At 44.5% G+C, this 19,840-nt stretch overlaps 1 protein-coding gene, 1 long non-coding RNA gene and 1 other non-coding gene across 4 annotated transcripts; 1 reads left to right on the top strand and 2 right to left on the bottom strand.

Moving 5' to 3' along the window:
* Positions 1–204: 204 nt before the first annotated feature.
* Positions 205–1,989, bottom strand: LOC134180225 (uncharacterized). 2 transcript variants are annotated; one of them, XR_009969948.1, is made up of 6 exons: positions 1,978–1,989; positions 1,875–1,912; positions 1,189–1,280; positions 1,023–1,122; positions 651–957; positions 205–595 (listed from the first exon to the last, which is right to left on the bottom strand). It is a non-coding gene; the product is annotated as an uncharacterized LOC134180225 (long non-coding RNA). The 2 variants fall into 2 exon arrangements; XR_009969949.1 differs by lacking the exons at positions 1,875–1,912; positions 1,978–1,989 and adding an exon at positions 1,488–1,792 and having other exon boundaries at positions 1,189–1,259.
* Positions 1,990–4,414: 2,425 nt separating this feature from the next.
* On the top strand, positions 4,415–4,533 carry LOC134180651 (5S ribosomal RNA). Its single transcript, XR_009970021.1, has one exon. It is a non-coding gene; the product is annotated as a 5S ribosomal RNA (ribosomal RNA).
* Positions 4,534–9,217: 4,684 nt separating this feature from the next.
* Positions 9,218–11,939, bottom strand: LOC134180398 (uncharacterized protein K02A2.6-like). Its single transcript, XM_062647553.1, has one exon. It carries the CDS (start codon positions 11,924–11,926, stop codon positions 9,833–9,835), a length of 2,094 nt encoding a protein of 697 aa, XP_062503537.1. The 5' UTR covers positions 11,927–11,939; the 3' UTR covers positions 9,218–9,832.
* Between the last annotated feature and the right edge of the window lie 7,901 nt (positions 11,940–19,840).

Raw genomic sequence — 19,840 nt, 5'->3', positions numbered from 1 at the left:
GATGTCAGCACTAACTGCTGTCACTAATAGGCTGCGAGTAACTGTTGTCATTCTCTCAAAGCTACACTTCATAAACCTCCAAGTTAATCACCAAATCTAAGATGAAATGTTTAAAGTGTAACTATGTGTTCACTGTTGTACCTCGTGTAGTAGGTACAGTGCTGTAGTTAGTCTCAATATATACTGTGCATGGTTCATTAGCCCTTTCAAGCACTGAAAATCGAATTCTTACTGACAGTGGAAGGAAGTTGAATAAGGCGATTGATCCCTATGACATCCATCTACCTAGTTTCTAGAATCCATACCGCATGATCATGTGTTGCAATCTTAATCTTAAAAGGTCAATCCTCATTCTGTACGGTGAACCTTTAGAATATGTGGGCAAAGCAACGCTTCCACTCCATGATACTTCTTTTCCTACTTGTCTTTGTCTGCTGATGATCGCTTTCTTATTTCATGTCGTTGGACGTAGTAAACAATGATAAGAGCACCGATACCAACCAAACAGCAAGTACCTAATACAGCATATCCAGCCACAGAACGAAAAGGAGTGCCATAAATCTTGACGGCAAAGCGTGTCTCAAGGTTACAATAGCTACCAAGAGAGACAAATTCTGTCTGGTTTCTATGTTTTAGGGTATCACACTGACCTGTAGCCGTTTGCAATTATCTTTGCTGTGAATAGGTAAAGTCCATCTCCTGAAGACAGTCTCAAGCGGTTTGGAGATGAGCTGTTGAGAAGAAGGTAAGCTTCATCGAGATAGTCATCACTGCTGACATCAACTGAACTGTTGAAGCAAGAATGATATCCCTATTATACCAACAGATTCTGCATATCAAGTAATGAAGAAATCACTGGGTAATTAAAAAAAGTCTTGCCTGTGCTGGCACAGTGAAATTTACTGTTGAACGAGCTTGCAGTTGTTTCAACCATTCCGGTGTGCGTAAGCAGCCCACCTTAATTTAGTAACGACTCTGAAAGTGAACAACTATGACGGAAATGAGTTACCATTGTTCGTTACCTCTCTAGCAGTATGAGTGTATGATAAACCTGAGTTACCCAATTCATCTATCAAAATGAAGTCCGCCGCGACCGAGTCAACTACTGCGTCTCTATCATATCTGCGAGACAAACAGAAACAGGTCAACTGATCCTTAACGCCTTTCAACACACATAGAGCAACGTACAAGTCCAGACTTGGCAGAAACGTTTGGTGGTACTTCACACGAAGAGGACAACCGTAAACGCTGTAGTTATACTGTATCAAAGTTTAACGACACTACACATTCAGATAATTCCACGAGATTGCTCAACTAAGTACTCGGCTTGCTTTATCCTTTCTCGTAACTAAATTTGAGTATGCGCGTTTAGCATGCTGCGGTGTAGCTAGGTTAGATACCGATAGTGTGCATACAAAGTCTACGTATTAAACTATTGCGTATCGATGCCTTATCGCTGTCCTGTATCAGTACGAGACGTGCATTACCTTGGGCTGACGTGAAGATGATTTCTCGTAGTTCATGTATGATTTACAGTAGTCCGAATTTCATCGTTCCTACTCAATACGGTACCAATGGTTTCTAGTCGAAGCCGGAAATCTTTCGCATCAATCGACACACCCTAAATGGATTTTGATAATGCGGTAAGGAGGACATCCGAGTACTAAGCGAGAAACCCAAAATTCAGACAATTGTTTATTCTTGTTATGTCTACTTGACAGTAATAGTGACCGCTTCTCTTGGCTGGAAACACAAGAGACTGCTATTGGCAGGCATTATCTTGATGCTAACAATCTTCCCTGATTCTGATCTTGTTAGCAATATAGATGTACATGTTTACATCAGACAATGTGACTGCAAAGTAAACAACTTACTGTGAAGACAGTGCAGCATTTTCGAACAAGAGTATCGTCTTTAGCGCGTACAAGGGCAATGATAGTAAACTGTAGAATGCACGGAGTAAATGTTGTGACATACCTCGTTTCTAACTATGATGCCTTGAGTGGTAGCTAGTTGTTCGGCACTTTTGATTGTCACGTTCAAAATAGAGAAATCTGACACAAGAATCTAAACAGACACTCCGTACAGAACAAAAAAATTGTAGCATGTTGATGATACCGTCAGTTGATGATACCGTCAGTTCATTAGACTTCCACGCCTTTGGCACTATAAATATGACCACAACTGCGACAGACGGCATTCTCTGATTGCAGTACACAAACAAGAATGTATAACGATCAAATTAACCTGCAAGATTTCATTCATATCCACCTAGTAGAGATCGAAAGGAAAATTACTTGACCAGTAGATGTACTGTAGTGACCGGTATAAACTTGTAGTTAAGTAGCTTCTTTTCAGCTAGTTTTATCCCCCCATATGGGCCTAATGTAATATGTAGTAATTATTATGCAGTGAACTCTATGTTTGCTTTTAGAGTTTGATGGAAATTTCATTGTAATGGAAATATATGTATTGACAGACAGACAGACAGACAGACAGACAGACAGATAGACAAAGAGACGGAGAGACAAAGAGACAGACAGACAGACAGACAGACATCACATGATCCCTTTTAACCAATACAGACAGACAGAAAGGTCGACAGACAGACAGACATACAGAGGGTCTTGCACGAATACCAATTCAACATGGTGTTGCTACAGAAGGTGGTGTTGACCTTATTCTTCATCACATGCAGTTATTGCTTGAGAAGAACAAGGATTGGGTTGTTCTAAAGACGGATGCCATGCAAGAACGATTTCAATTCAGTACACAGAGCACAGGTTTTATAACAAGTTTGTCATCATTTCCAGAAATTGGTAATCATGTAAATGAAATGTACTCTGAGTTGAGCCCTTTAATCTACTTGATGAACAACAACCTTGTCATGTTGTCGATCGTCACAGGAGGGCATTCATCAAGAAGATCAATTAGGGCCTGTGCTTTTCTCCTTGGCAATTCACAATATTTTAATCAATTTACAGTCGACATTTAATGACACTGTTGTTCTGGCTTACCTTGACGATGTGTTTCTGGTTGGTCCATCATTGAGTGTGGTTGATGCATTTAGGCATCTAAAGGAACAATTTGGTAAAGTTGGACTTCAGATTCAAGATCAAAAGTGTGAGATGTATAGTCCATTACCATCAGCGGTTCCTAGTACATCAGTTATTGGTGATATTCGTGTTACTTCTATTGGAACCCAAATTCTTGGTATACCTATTGGACATCAGGAATATGTTTCTAAGGTTTGTCTGGAAGTTGTGAAATCAGGCAACAATCTTTGTCAGCAGTTGCCTGATTTGAACGAACCTCAGGGAGCTATGATTGTACTAAGACATTGTCATACAACTCGTCTCAACCATCTGTCTCAAGGAGTTTGTCCAACCACCTTGCAATCTTGTGCTACACTCCATGACCAAATGACTAAACAATGCTTCATGGCTTTGGCAGGAGTTGCAGAGTTAACTCCTAACCAATAGCAGCAGTCAACTAACTCTACCCATAAGACTTGGAGGTTTTGGTATGTCATCATCGAAACACATCTCTCAATTTGCTTTTTTATCCAGTTGGAGTCCATTGCTAAAGAACTTCCCTACGCGCTTCCCATCCTTAGAAAGCCACGTTTGCACTTAATTGTCATCTTGCAAACAGGAGGGAGGTGTATTATGCATCAGCTGCAACAATCATTAGATGAAAACATGAATCTGTCAGAAATCATGTCTAATACAAAGAAGTTACAACACAGCTAGATTGACAAGTGCCAGTTATCAACTTGCAATTAATAGTCTGATCGACAATTCTTCTCAAAAAGATGCTGCTTGCTTGTTGTCTTTACAAGGTAAGGGAGCTGGAGCATGGTTCAGTGCAATATACCATCCTTTGAGAAGTTTGCACTTTCACCTAGTAAATGTACTTTGGCTACTTCAATGAGGTCGGGTCTTCCTGTACATTATCCAGAGTGGATCAACAAGTGTGATTGTGGAAAACCATTAGAAATACATGGCGAAGATGCAGATGGCTTCCATTCTAGAACTTGTAAAACTGGTGGTGGGCGGGGCGCGCGCGCACGACTCACAACTCGATGATGTCTGTAGGTCAGAATGTTTGAGTTCACTTCACTTATCACACAAATGTGAACCTAGAGGCAGATATGTGAATTCCAACAACCGCCCAGATATTCTTGTGGCAGCTGATTCTGAAATTAAACTGGTTCAAACATAGAACTTGATGTGGCACTAGCTCATCCGTGGGCTGCAGACATTTTACAGACACGAGTCTACTGTTGTGACTTAAAAAGAGCAAGAGCAGAGCTACCATTTGGCCCCTCACATCAAGTCTAGATCTGATGCAATCGAGCAACTCGTTCATTGATTATGAAAGTATAAATACGTGACACTTTACACAAACTATCGCCTACGACCATACCACTCTGAATATACCGGTTCTCGTCCGATCACCGAAGTCAAGCGGAGTCGGGCCGGGTCAGTACTGGGATGGGAGACCGCCCGGGAACACCCGGTGTCGTAGGCTTTTTTTCTTTCTCTTTTTACTTTTTCTTTTTACGTTTTCTTTTTTCTTTATCCTTTGTTCCCGGTGTCGTAGGCTTTCTTCTCTTCCCCTTTTTTTCTTTTATCCTTTGTTCCCGGTGTCGTAGGCTTTTTTCTCTTCCTCTTTTTACTTTTTCTTTTATCTTTTATCCTTTGTTCCTGGTGTTGTAGGCTTTTCTCTCTTCCTCTTTTTACTTTTTTTTTCTTTTATCCTTTGTTTCTACTTATTACGCTGTTTTTGTTTCGTAGATGACGTGAAGTTGCGCATGCGTCTTAACTTCGTCGCAGTTTTACTATTTAATTTGATCATTTAATTTAGACATAGTAAGTATTCTAGACGTGGCGTTTACGTGTCCTAATTAACGTCTCACCTCAAGACCATGAACATCAGTAAGCGTAGAGAAATATTTGTTCCACTAAAAAATTTTAGTGTGTAGACTCTCGGCGGTACTAGCCTCGACGCTAGGCCATTTCTTCGCCTTATGTGGTGGAGTAACGCGCGCGATTACGCGAATTTTTTGGGGGGCCCACTTTCTTTAGTGCCGGATAAACGTCCCTATACTTGTTTGCGTTCGTTGACTACTGCGCACCTTGCGACGCCACACCATTGACGTTGCTAAAGCGGTTGCTGAAGCGGTAGCTGCATCGTAATTTTCGAACTCGGGGCCATCAAAGCACATGCGCACAAAGTAGCTATAGCAGGTAGGCTAGACGTTTCGTCTACCTTACGTTGTGATAACTTATTTTTCTTAGTTCATAATTCAGCAGAAATCTGCGTCAGTGCACTTACATTGCAAAAGGAGCTGTTCCAACTTTCAGCTGTTCAACCAGAGACCTCTTCAAACTGGTGTACACGTAATACAGTTAGCAATCTAGTAGCTAGACTACGGTACGTATAGTCACGTAGACATAGATTAACTTTTTAGCTCTTTAGGAACATTGCATGGGCTTACACGTAATCTATACCTTACATTGTATATCTATAGTAAACATGCTTCTAAGTATAAAGTTTATAATAAAGTCTGTCAAGCATTTTTGCTGTTCTGCTGAATACTGGCGGACAGACTGTGCTGTCTCTTTATCTTTTGTATACGCTTCGGCATCACATACCTATTGACAGAAGGAGTTGTGTGAGTTGCTCTCCTACTATTAAACACACTGGGGCGGCCAGCTTTTGCAGGAACAGAGCTTGAATTTTTTACGTGTTTTCGTCTGCTGAGGGCTGTAGGCTGCACCCGAATTCTTTGCCTGCGCTTTGTTATCCCTGTATGACTGCCAAAAGTGTGTAATGCTGAAACCAAACGCTGCTGCTTGGTCGGTGGATGTGTTGATTTTCCTCAACATTTCCAGTAGTTTTCACAAAACTTTTTAACAGCTGTCAGATACCCATCATTATTTGTCATGTTGGGGGCAAGTCCAGTTTCTAGGTCAACCATGACTTCATTGAGACTTGTTTTGACTGTCTCGATTGTCTGATTCTTGTCTTCACCACTACTGGGTATTTCAGTCTCCTTCATGGTTGTTTTCTGCCTTTTCTGCTGGAACAGATCATCATCCAGCATGGCTGATTCTTTGAAAGAATGCCGTATGTCTTCATTATGCCATTGAATATCAACAGAGAGGGACTGCAAGTACTCTTCATCTGACTTTTGGTGAAGACTGCTGTAGAAGCTAATGGGTTGGCAATCTTTTCCAAGAGCTATGCCTGCAAGGAGCTGGCGTCCTTTTGGGGAATCAGTTGGAATCTTGTTGATGGCGGACTTCATGTATTTTGTTGCTGCAACGAGCTGGTGTTTACATGGTGTTCCATTGTATCCTACCGGGCAAGAGCATTCCCCTAGTTGCAAGTCTACTATCCAGTGGTTGTGTGGATCTGTGTGGCTTCTAACCATGTATACATCAGGGTCTTCTTCTGTGGCTGTTACATCATCAAAGGAAGTGCTACCAAGCTTCACACCAGCTAATGTATATTTTAATGACACGAAGTGATCAAGTCTGTTACTTGCCAGTGAAAGTAAGCGGTGCTGATAATACAACTCCATTGTTATATGCACCATTTGGAATAACTGTACAGCATTCCAGGCCTTCTGCCTTTGAAACAGGATATCTTTGATTATTCTAATGCTTGCCTCAGAATAATTATTCGTGTAGTTTCCTCGTGTTGGGAATTGTGTCCGGAAGCATAAAGCCCATTCTTCTTTTCGCTGCCAGTAACTGTCTATCGTTTTTTGAAAACAGGAAATTGACTGCTTTCAATTTCAGCTTTTACATTCATTAGGGCTTGCTCTGAAAATGAGTACAGAAGGCACTTTGTGAGCAGCATACAAGTTACCCTGTCGTTTCCTGTTACCCTGGACTTATCACTCCACAGCCAACGCCACATGCTTTGGAGGAAATGGAACACACAAAGATGCAGTTGTGCTTTTGGCCATACTATCTGGAGTGCTCTTCATTCACTTGCAGAGTCATCAGTTAAAATTGTTAACGGCCCTGCAATTTTGCCTCTTCCAAAAAGGCATAGTCGGGTAGGATGCTGACAAGTGCTTTAAACGCAGCTGTGTAAGAGTCTCTACATCTTCACTTGAAGCCATCACACACCCTAACGGTACAGCTCCTGCAACAGTGCTGCAGCTGAGTACAAACACTGCAGTGTTTAAGTTGTCCAAGCTGGCTGTAGAATCGCAGTAGACCATTTCACTGCTTTGGTACAATACTTTGTGAGCTCTCGCCATTAAGGGTGTGACAACTGCTAAAAGGAATGGAACATTGTGAGTGACTTTTTTTAACTTTTGGTGGATGTTCAGGAGCCACTGCTTCTTTGGTCTCCTCAGCTGACTGATAAAGTTGAAGAAACGCTCTGTCGTTTTCTGAGCTATGGGCTTCATTAAATTGGTTTACTTCTAGCGATAGACACTCAAACATTAATTTGCCATTTTCAGGGCCAACACACTTCTGTCTCCATTTTTGAAACAAGCGTTGGACATCCTGGCAGTTGGGGTTGATGGATCGATCAGCAAGTGCAACTTCAACATCTGAAGTGCCAAATTTTAGCTGTAGTCTGTTAACATATTCATGCCGAGCTCTGGCTGCTGAGTATCCTGACTCAAACAAATTGTTGTACTCCTCTTTGGCGCAATTAGCAACAGGCCTGCAACTAAGTGCATGTGCACTATTTACAGGGTGGTTGCGGCTATACTGCATGTCAATCAGACATGCTTTGCTAGGATGGTTGGCAATAGCCAAGGCTAGGCTAGAATAGACTCGCACTCTCAAGGTACTTGGACACTTTGTTTTCTTCATTCTGGTGCTCTTGAACATACGTGATGGTGGAATTTGGGACTTCATTTTCTCTTGGGTTTTAGTTAGTTTCTTTTGCTGGTGGTGACAGTGTCGCACTGTTTTAAACAGAACTCTTTGACCTGATGGTTTGACTCCTCTTGTTACTCTGTATGTTGTTTTTGAGATTTTTTCAAAGTCTTCTATCCATTGCACTGCTGCTTGAGGAGTGTTTGCATTTGTCCATACTGTTAGTGTAAAGTTGTAGGACTCTGCTCCCAAGAAAGCATCTTGCTCTTTCTTGCTGTGCTCAACAACAAGGTAGCTGTAGTTTGCAGGGAATAGGTAAGCTATATCCTGAGGTACACCAAGGTTCACTTCTGTTGGTGGGTTTGTTTTCAGCCTGGCTTGGTCACTAACGCTAATGATGTTGCTAGGAAGGGGGCTTTCCAGAGGACTTTCAACAGGTGTGATTTTATCACACAACATACTATCTTGGTTGTTTGGTTCTTTAGACAAGAGGCCCGTTGCAGATTGGTAGGCTTCTGTCTTATCACTGACCCTGACATGTGAATGTGTGATTGACAGTCTGCCAGGCACATCTAGTTTTGGATGGTTAGTTGCTGTTGCTGCAGCCTGAAGAAGTCCCAGTACATCAGAGCTCACCTGCTTAGGCTGAATAATCGGCTGTTTCTGTTTTCCTGCAAAGGCTTAGGAAGTGTCTTCTTGTTGTCAAACGCTAAACTGCTGACAACATTTTGAATGTCAATCTTGCCTCTGACTAACCAAACTGCCAAGACAGTCCGTAGGTAATGAGCATATGCACTTGGCTGGTGGTAAATACAAAGTAAAGATTTTAGGGGATGGCACTGAATTTGTGGAAGGCGAACATACGGCCAAACTTCATTTGGACCAAATGACACAGTAGCAACGAACATGAATGCCATCACACCACAAGATGATGAATCTGTTTGCACTGGGTAATTGCAGCATTCGCGGGAGCAAGCATGTTTGCTATTTCTGTCAAAAGTGGGCCTATGCAAGTTGAAGATGCTTTGAGGTATTGCAATCTGCTCTCCCAATATTTTTTGCAGTTCAGAGAATGTCTGCTTACATACCAAAAGGAGGTTGGGGCACTGGATAGCCAAGGGAATCGCCATAGTAGGACAAGTTGATTGATACGTCTGTAACAAGCACAGTCCAGTGATTGCCTCCAAGGATTTTGTTAGAAGCAAAAGCAGTGCCAGACAGTGGATCAATGCTGACATTTACAATGAAGAAAAGCAAGCGAATGCTACTTCTGCCGTTTAGTGCAGTGGAAACATAGTTTGTCATACATCTTTTGTTGTATTCAGACAACACAAGCGACATACAGTCATTTGTGTAACGTCCTTGGTTACGTGCAGCAACAACTCAACGATATGTATTGGTTACCAGACAGAGCGAACTAAGAACACAAGCTGGCGCGTCTACTCTACACTAAATCGAGTCTGCGCGTATGCCGTAACGCGCGCTACATGTACACTACGACATACATTACATCTCTCTTCCTTTACTAGAGTTGTACAGTCACAGGTCCAGCTTCTTAGGCTTTCGGATATTTCTGCCAGAACGAGTCACTTGCGGGTTGGCGGTCACTGGAGTTGTATTTCGGTCAGAGCTCTCCTCCATTTCGCTGACTGCTGCTTTGGGTGTATCCGGTAGAGGTGAGGCTATATTGTCCGAGTTTAGACTGTTGTATCCGGTTGTAAAATCGAGCCTGGACGTGTCATTGACAAGAGAACTGGCTTCTGGGTACGGTCGAAGATGTCTTCGATTCCGTCTGTACTTTCTTCCACTCTTCGGACATTCTACAACAAAAGATCGTGGTGACTTGTGTTGTTGGTCGACCTTGGCTGGGAGCCAAGCGTTTGATTCCGGCAGTGGTGCCATCCTTACTGCGTCTTCGGGTCGTAGAGATGGTAATGGTTTCACTCCTGGTCTGGAATCATAGTATTGCTTTTGTTTCATCTTCTCCATCTGGAAGTGTCTCTGAACAGATCTCTGTTGTAGGAGGTATGTTCTAGTAGCTTTCTGGATGAGGGAAGTGTGTTACGAGGACGTCTTCCCATGAGCAGTTGAGCAGGTGACAGGTTGATGCCTTCTAACGGGGTTGTTCTATAGTCCAAAAGGGCTTTCTGCTTGTCTTTGACTTTCTTCCAGAGGCGTTTCACTGTCTGTATTCCTCTCTCCGCCTCACCATTGCTCTGCGGGAAGTGAGGACTGCTAGTTATGTGGTCGACACCGTATTCCTTGCAGAATTGTTGGAAGTCTGATGAGCTGAATTGCGGACCATTGTCACTCCTGCATTTCTCTGGAATGCCGTGTCTACAAAACTGGTTCTTCAGCGCTTGGATTGTAGAGGACGTGGTCTGGTCTTGCAGCTCATCCACTTCAATGAATTTTGAGTAGTAATCTACCAGTATGAGATAGTGTTTGGACTCAAAATGGAAAAGGTCAATTCCCACTTCAATAAATGGCAGGTCTGGGACTGGTGTTGGCATGAGAGGTTCTGGTGGTAGTCTGTTTTGGTACTCCGCGCAGCGGTCACATCTCCGTACAGTGTCTTCTATCTGGGCGTTCATGGCTGGCCAGTACATTACCTCTCTGGCGCGTTGTTTGCATTTCACTACTCCAAGGTGTGACTCATGAAGTAGTTTCAACATTTGGGAACGAAGGCTCGGCGGGATTACTATCCTTGTACCCTTGAAGATGATGCCATCTTGTACTACTAATTGGTCTCGTGAGTCCCAGTACGGCCGTGCTGTAATGTGGACGTCCTCCCGCCGTTCTGGCCAGCCTGAGAGGATAACAAAGTGGAGGTTCTTCAGTTCTGTAGACGTCGCTTGTTGGATCTCCGAATGTTTGGTACCCGTGATTGGCACAAATTTGAGTGTGTTGATGTATTCGAGGTCGTCATTGTTTCCGGGATCTTCACCTGGGATGTAAGCTCTCGAGAGGGTGTCTGCTAGTTGCATGTCTTTCCCTTTTCGGTAGGTGACAGTCAAGTCATACCATTGAAGCTTGAGCATCATCCTCTGCAGTCTCATTGGTGCCGACAGTATGGGCTTCAGGAAAATGCTTTCCAGAGGTTTGTGATCATTGTATACTTGTACGTGTCTTCCGAAGACATAGTGATGAAACTTTGTGGTTGCATGGACAATCGAGAGCATTTCCTTCTCAATTTGAGCATACCTCGACTCAGTAGCCGTCATTGATCTTGATGAGTAAGCTACTGGCCTGCCGTCTTGGAGTAATACCGCCCCTACGCCTGTGCTGCTCGCATCGCATTGTATCTCTACTGCTTTCCGAGTATCATAGTAAGCTAACACTGGTGCATGGGTACACAGCTCCTTCAGCTTCTGAAAGCTTGCTTTGTGTTCATGTTGCCATTCGAACTTCACATCTGTCTTCAGAAGTAATCTCAGCGGCTTGTCCACGTCGCTTAGGTTTGGAATGAATTTTGCCAAGTAAGTGACGAAGCCTAGAAACCTTTTGACGTCACTTTGATCCTGGGGATCCGGCATCTCCGCTACTGCCTTTATCTTTTCTGGATCTGGCTTTAGCCCTTCGGCTGTGATGAGATGTCCGATGTATCGAACTGATGGTTGTCGTATGTGACATTTCTCGTAGTTGAGGCGTAAATTGTAGCTGGTGGCTCGTTCGATTACTTGGTGGAGTATCTGGTCATGATGTTTCATATCCCGGCCAGCTATCAATATGTCATCCATGATGGCGGTTGCCCCTTCGATACCTTCCAGCATCTGGTCCATGATTCTCTGGTAAATTTCGGGAGCACACTTTAGTCCAAAAGGCAGACGTAGCCACCGGTACCTCCCCATGGGGGTGTTGAATGTAGTTAGCATTGATGACTCGTGGTCCAATTTGATTTGCAGGAATCCAGACTTCGCGTCTAGGACTGAGAAGACCTTTGCGCTTGGAATGTTGCTGACGATTTCCTCAATTGTCTTCATGGGATGATGTTCCCGCCTAATTGCCTTGTTTAGGTCTCGAGGATCGATACAGATCCTCACTTTGTCCTTCCTGAGGGACACTACCATGGAGCTAACCCACTCTGTGAGTTCCTCTACTCTGGTAAAGCCATCGTTCTCCATTTCTTTCAATTTCTCTATGACCTTGTCCCGTAGCATGACAGGTTGTCTTCTTGTTGGATGCACTACTCCTTTGGCACTGGGGTCGATTTTGATGGTGTAGGTGCCGGGCAACGTTCCAGTTACATTTGCCAAGTCGGGGAAATCCTGAAATTCGTGTGGAAGTTGTGTCTGTGTTTCCACGCGCGTGTTCACTTTGCTCACTCTCTGTATGAGGCCTAGCTGTTCTGCTAGATCGCCTGATATGATGTTGTCTTGCTCTAGGTCAACTATTTCGAAGTCAGTTTCCAGGTCAATGCTATTGTATCTGATGGGAATTGTTGCCACGCCAAGGGAGTTGATCTTGTGGTTGCTGTAAGAGTAGAGATTTATCCGTGACCTCCTCAGGACACCCTTATTGCGTAGTTTCTTGTATTTGCTGGCAACTATGACATTACACTTTGCTCCAGTGTCAATACGGAACGTTTTGGTGCTTCTTCCTACTTCCAGTCGTACTAACCATCTGTCTTGCTTGGCTCGATGTGAGGGTTCCACAGCGTTTATGTAGGATCTGTCTTCCTCGTCCTCTGTAGAGTCGCTGTCTTGTGCTGTATAGCTGACCTCTGGACTCCGAGGCTCCATTGCGTAGACCCTGTTGGTCTTTCTAGCTCGACATACGGTCTGCCAGTGGTTTCTCTTCTTGCAGTATGTGCAGGTTGATCCTAGTGCTGGGCATTTTCCTCTTGTCTTTTTGTGTGTCTGGTCATTGCCGCATCTGCCACATGTGTGCAAATTCTGCGGTTTGTCGCGTGCCTGCTGTTCAACAGCTGGATAGAGTTGTGCTTTCTTTGGCTTGTAGATCGCCTTCTGTGGTTTGACAGCGGCTATTCCAGAGTCTTCGCCTCTCATTTCTCGCAGTTGCTGTTGTGACAGCTCGAACTGTCGAGCTATTTGTATGGACTTGGTAAGTGTAAGTTCTTGACCCTCATAGAGTAGGCGTTCCTGTACTTTCTTGTGACGTGAGCCATTGATGATGCCATCGATTAGAATGTCTTCTGTGTCGTGGAACTGGCAGTCCATGGCTAGAAGGCGTAGGTCTTTGAGGAACGTGTCGAAACTCTCGTCCTCCTTTTGTACGCGTTGGTGAAATCGGAAGCGTGATACTCTCTTGTTCTTCCTAGGGCTTACGTACTCCTCGTACTTCCCTAGAACCTTTCCGGGGTCCTCCTTTTCTCCTTCAGCCCAGCTGAAGGTCTTGTGCAGTTCTCTGCCTTGTTGACCGACCCACATTCCTAGCCACCCGGCTCTTTCCGCGTTCGTGGCTTTGCTAAGAGGGCCAGCGAAGACAAACGACACGTGTTCCTTGAAGCGTTTGAACTCTTGGTATGTGTCTGTGGCATTCCAGTCCATGGATGGATGATCGAACGTGAATCCTCCTGTTGACATCGTTTTCACTGTGTATCCGAGCGTTTGATAGGTCCTATCCCGCCTGACACCATGTAACGTCCTTGGTTACGTGCAGCAACAACTCAACGATATGTATTGGTTACCAGACAGAGCGAACTAAGAACACAAGCTGGCGCGTCTACTCTACACTAAATCGAGTCTGCGCGTATGCCGTAACGCGCGCTACATGTACACTACGACATACATTACAATTTGATGAGTTGTTGACAAGTCTGGACAAACTATCAAGAAGGTCATCTGTCAGCCATCTTGTGCATGCCAACTTTGAAAACTGATGGGTGCTAATGCTTTGACATGCTATAGCCAATGGTGGCTGATTGAGCAGTATGTTTTTGAACTGTTGAATGGTATCACTACTAGAACGTTGAATATTCAGAGTGCTTGGAAGTTGGCATGTCTCATCAAACCACTCTTTCTCCTGATGCACCTAGCAATAACATACCACGCTTTAATGTTATGATTATTCTAGGATATGTAGGCTAATTGTAGGGTTTGTGCATACCGAGCATGCGCATGTGTGTGTGTGTGTGTGTGTGTGTGTGTGTGTGTGTGTGTGTGTGTGTGTGTGTGTGTGTGTGTGTATGTCATGAATAATGTAGAGTAGAGGACTTTCTTATATGACAAAGACCTTCAGCATTATGTTCATTGATTTAGAAATTCTAGAAGTGTTACCCTCTTGCAACTAGATCATGTAATAGTGTTTATCGGTGTCTGTCTGTCTGTCTGTCTGTCTGTCTGTCTGTCTGTCTGTCTTTCTGTTTGTGTGTGTGTGTGTGTGTGTGTGTTTTGATCGTGTGGGAATTGTGTTGATTGTCTAGATTCTCTCATTTGAATTGTCAAAGTTGACTCCCAGTAATCTAATGGCTTTTGCTGTTCAACAACCGATAACGACTTCAACTGCTGTGAGTGTGAAATTGGTGAATGAAGTCAAGGAGGGACTGGGAGGTGTGACAGCCAATAGGGATCAACAGCAATGAGGAGTGGAGAACGTGAAGGATGAGAAGTCAGCTGTTGTGGAGGACAAAGCAGCAGCATTGAGTACAGATTGTAGTGACTGGATCGTGTAGCACGTGTTTGCTGATAGAGTGATGGATAAGCAGACAAACGGATAGACTGACACTGTCACAGACAGATGGACAGACACACAGATGTACAGACAGACAGACACACAGACAGACAGATGGACAGACTCATACAGACAGATGGACAGACTCACAGACAGAGAGATAGACAGGCACACAGACAGACAGATGGATAGACACACAGACAGGCAGATGGACAGACAGACAGACAGACAGACAGACATATGGAGAATCAAAGTGACTAGCCTCCACCCTGTCCCGACTCTACTTTCTGTCTGTACAGCATGATGCAACTTCCACGTACGGACGGGACGGACAAAATAGCACTTATCTATAGTGAGGTATGCTATACATTCTTTACATATACTTTACATGTATACGATACATGGTTTGGTTGCAGCCAATAATACAGAATGAGGATGTGCATGTGTAGAGGTATGGTTGGTGTGTGAGGGTCACCTCGTGATGAATTTGAAGCTAAAGAAGAGATCTCATTCTAGGAACACTTTCACTTGAGAGAGGACTGCAATTTGCCTCTGTAATTTTTGGAATAAGTTTATTTCTTGTGGCAGGGTACAAGACCTACGATACCACAAATATGACTCAATGTTAACTAATTAAGTTGTCAATATTACAGATAATCGTGAAATATTGGATTGGCTACATGTATCGATTGGTATCGGCTTGTATTGGTCTAGATTATCAGTTATTGGAGAATAAGTAAAACTGTTTTATCAGTGAAACTTTAGCAAAAAAGGGTTTTTGTACATGTTCCAGTGCAGGCGTGTATGTATGTTTTGCCTTTAACAGCCAGTGCTGCAAAAATGGTGCAGCTATACTTTTCTGTGGTGTTCTGGACAGCAACAAATGTCCATATATTGGTCCCTTGAAAATCAATGGCTCAGCGAGTGTGGTCCATGTCATTACACTGTAAACCAGTTCATGTACTGTACAGTCTTTTAATTAACTGATTAATTAAATGAAAAATTTTACTGAAGAAATGCTATGCTTAATATTTTGCATTGTGTGTAGGACATGTGAAGAAGATTGCATATATTTGGAAGGTTGGATCAATGAATGGCATGTCAGAGTAGTGTCCAGCAAAATCATGCCACTATTCAAGCTGCTAGTGCAACAGCTGTGACATTTGTTTACCAGTTTATGATGCTGTATAATTCAATTCTAACCAGTTATAGTCATTACCGGTTGGATATAATAATATAAACACACACACACACACACACACACACACACACACACACACACACACACACACACACACACACACACACACACACACACACACACACACACACACACACACACACACACACACACACACACACACACACACACACACACACACCACATGTATAATAAGCTAGTGTATACTGAGCACTGATAACAATCTGTGGCATATCAGTACTGAGTAGCAAGTCAAATAACAACCTGTTTGTAGTTGTGTGTGTACAATGTTGCATTTAGTAACTCTTGCATACTGCTTCAAGTGTGCTCTAGCGAATTACGGGTAATTAGTAAAATTCACGTACATATACCTGGGAGGCAATAGATTTGGCTTCATGTATTGCTTGGAACTCTCTAATTCCTTCAAGATTGAATACGCCAAATAGGAATGCACCGGCTTGAGTGTTGTCTCCAGCCTGCTCATTGATTCTTCCAGCCAGATTTCTGCAGGTAGACTCACTGGGCATTATTGGGCTACTGTGTGGGTCGCTAAAGTGAGTGGCTTTGGGCATAGTGATGAGCTGGCCCTTCTCTGGACTCACTTTGGGAAAGGTCAGTCTCGTACAATCTTGCCTGTTTAGGTGTCTAGCGGACCTAGATGCATTGAAAAAGAAGTAGGCACGTGATGGAGTGCAGATTGAGTCTCATGTACGTGTGCATAAGTACGGCTTCACTATCTAACCTGTCCTTGAATGTCGTAAGAAAAGAGCTCGAAAACTTGGCAAACATGTCGCGAAATCGAAAAGAGTGCGAAAGAAACAGGCGGGACTAAACGCACTTTTGACTGGATTTGGCGCGGATACGTAAAGCCAGCACGGACTTATGGCACGTGCAGAACACAGCGTATACGGGACGTTTATCCGGGTACTAAAGAAAGTGGGCCCCAAAAAAAATTCGCCGCGATTATGCGTATGGTTCACATGACCGGAAACGAAGTTGCCAAGACATACTCGGAAACGAAGTTGCCACCGTAGGCGAAGAATCCGGTCATGTGAACCCTACGCATAATCACGCGCGTTACTCCACCACCTAAGGCGAAGATGGCCTAGCGTCGAGGCTAGAGTAATAGGACGCGTGTATTGTAAACGCGTGAAGATAAATTGAAGGGAGATAGTTTGTCTTGTGTTGTTACTGTAGTTAGCTGTGTGTTGTACATGTGTTAGTATGCCCCCATTGGGAACTGCATTACTGTGTGTGATGCGATAGAAATAAATATTATTATTATGTCGTGCTCAACCAGATCAGTCTGGTTTGTAAAGTCTATTACAAGTACCGGAAGCGAACCCTGCTTCAACAGTACTTAGACCATCACGGCTGTCTAGATAGAAGACACGACTTTACGAAGGATCCGAGTAGATTCCAGAAGCACTGTTTTCTGTAAGTGCTGCAGGTTGTGATGACCTGGAATAATGTCCAGCCACGCAATACCTGCGTGCACTGTGCCCAAAGCTCCCAAGACCACCGGAACCACCAGTGTTCGACAATGCCACATGCGGCTTATCTTCACTCGCAAGTCGCCGTACTTCGCCAACTTCTCAGCATGTTTCTTGCCAATGTTGCCATCAGCAGGACAGCTGATATCAATAAGAAGACAAGTGTTTGTCTTCCTATTTCTGAGACAGATGTCTGGACGATTGGCTTTGATCTTCCTGGTAGTGGGGATGGTGGTATCCACATCATAGTAATGTCATCCGTCTCCACAAGCCTATCAGGATGATGCCGGTACCATCTGCTCTCCACTGGAACCCCAAAATGGCGACAAACATCCCAGTGAATGATGGAGGCCACCTGATTGTGTCGATCAGTGTAGTCCGTCGGTGCCAAAGCACTAACAGCCTGCCACAATGTGGTCGACTGTTTCCAGGCCTACACTGCACATGCGGCAAGTAGGACTGACATCACGATGTAGAATCTTGCGCTCATAGTACCGAGTCCGAAGAGCTTGGTCTTGAGCAGCAACAACCAGTCTCTCAGTTGCAGCAGGAAGATTCGCTGCCTTTAGCCATCTGTAGGTCTCTTTCATGTCCACAGGCGGTTGCTCAGTGAGACGGCGATACTGCCCGTGCATAGGCTTCCCGCTCCAGGACTGCACACGAAGAGAACTGCAACACGTACGGTAGTGTCTCGCATCTGTTTCAGGCGCTTGCTCGAAGCCACCTTCAACCGAGATGGATGCATTCCTGTGTAAGTTCTGCGACTTGTCGTCCGAAGCAAGACTCCTCTGCAGCTGTGAAGTAAAGCGACGAGCCATGCGCTTGACCGAGTGTAAAGATTTTCCAGAGTCACACTCCCGTATCATCTGCATGAAAGGATCAGAGCTGTCAGCAAGGTAACAGTTCAGCCCCACAATACAAGATTGATATGTCGACTCAATCTGTTGTAACCCCCTACCCCCCTCACTGCAAGGAGCGTACAGTCGGTCAACGTCTGCAGCAGGATGGTGGACACCGTGCATAGAGAGAAGCTTTCTGGTCCGTCGATCGAGCTGCTGCAGGTCCGTGCACCCCCAATGAATGACGCCAAAACCGTAAGTGAGAACCGGTAGTGCAAACCCATTGATGGCTAGAATCTTGTTCCGACCATACAACTCAGTCCGGAGAACCACCTTCACTCTGCGCAAGTACTCGCGACGGAGTCTCTCCCGCATCATGCTGTGCTGAATACCGTTACTCTCATCTACACCCAAGTACTTGTAGACTTGACCCGGTTCCAGACAGTTGATGGTGTCCGTTTTTCCTACCGTCACCCCAGAGTTGTGTCCAGATAGTCTGCCGTTGACAAAGTGTGCAACAGCACATTTGTCCAGACCAAACTTCATCTGGATGTCATCAGAGAAGGTACGAACCGTGTGCAACAACCCGTCCAACTGATCAGAGTTTCTGCCATACAGCTTCAGATCATCCATGTAAAGTAGATGACTGATAAGCTGACGTTTGGCAGTCTCACCATGCCCAGTGGTCATCCGGTAGCCGTAACCGGTTCTGTTCAGCTCCTTGCTCAGAGGATTGAGAGCCATACAGAAGAGAAGTGGAGAAAGTGAGTCACCTTGGAAAATACCCCTCCTGATCTGCATAAGCCTTGTCTTGATCGTACTATTCCCGCAAGAAAGCACCATCGATGTCCTCCAACTCTTCATCACACGTGACAGGAACCCGCACAAGACTGGACTGATCTTATGCAGCTGAAGGCATTGGAGCAACCAACTGTGTGGCACGCTGTCATAGGCTTTCTGGTAGTCCACCCAAGCCATGCTCAAGCTCTTGTGCCTGGTCCTACAGTCTTCGGTAAGCAGCTTGTTGATCAACAGCTGATCCTTTGCACCAAAAGATCCCTGTCGACAACCTTTCTGCTCCGGAGCCATGAGGTTTCTCTGATACAAATGCCCTGCAATCCTCTGCCTGATGACTGAGGTGAGGGTCTTATAGAAGACAGACAGACACGTGATAGGCCGGTAATTTTTGGCCTGGTCAGTCTTGTCATTCTTAGGAATCAGAGTAGTTATTCCTTGAGACAACCAGTCGGGTACAGAGTCTGGATTCTGAACCAGCAGGTTGTAGTTACGAGTCAGATCAGTGTGAAGACACGTGATACGCTTGACCCAGAAACCATAAACCTTGTCTGGACCAGGAGACTTCCAGTTCCCCATCCTTTTGAGACACGATGTGACCTCATTGTCTGAGATAGGTAACCACTGCTGCTCATCTTTCCGGTGCGTCTCGTCATCGGTTTGACGTCTCAGCCAGAAGGCAGACTCATTGTGATGTACCTCAGTTTCTAGGATACCACCCCAATACTGTTCGATCTCAGACTCGGATGGCGGGGAAGTGACCCGGATAGTCTGCTTATCCAGCTCTCTGTAAAACCGTCCAGCATCTCGTTGAAACAAACCATTCTGGCGAAGTCTCTTACGATTCTTCTCCAGCCTCCTGGTCCGCTCGACCTTGGACTTAAGTTCCATTTTCAATCGATTGATGGAGACCTCACAACTCTCCGAACAGGAAATGCCCAACCGATGCCGAAGACGTCGGAGTTCATGTAACATACGAATGCCCGATGAACCCTTTCTAACCTCCAGCAACAGTGAGATCGC

The sequence above is a fragment of the Corticium candelabrum genome, chromosome 5 (genome assembly GCF_963422355.1).
Source record: "Corticium candelabrum chromosome 5, ooCorCand1.1, whole genome shotgun sequence".
NCBI lineage: Eukaryota > Metazoa > Porifera > Homoscleromorpha > Homosclerophorida > Plakinidae > Corticium > Corticium candelabrum.
This window is presented reverse-complemented; position numbering and strand designations above follow the sequence as displayed.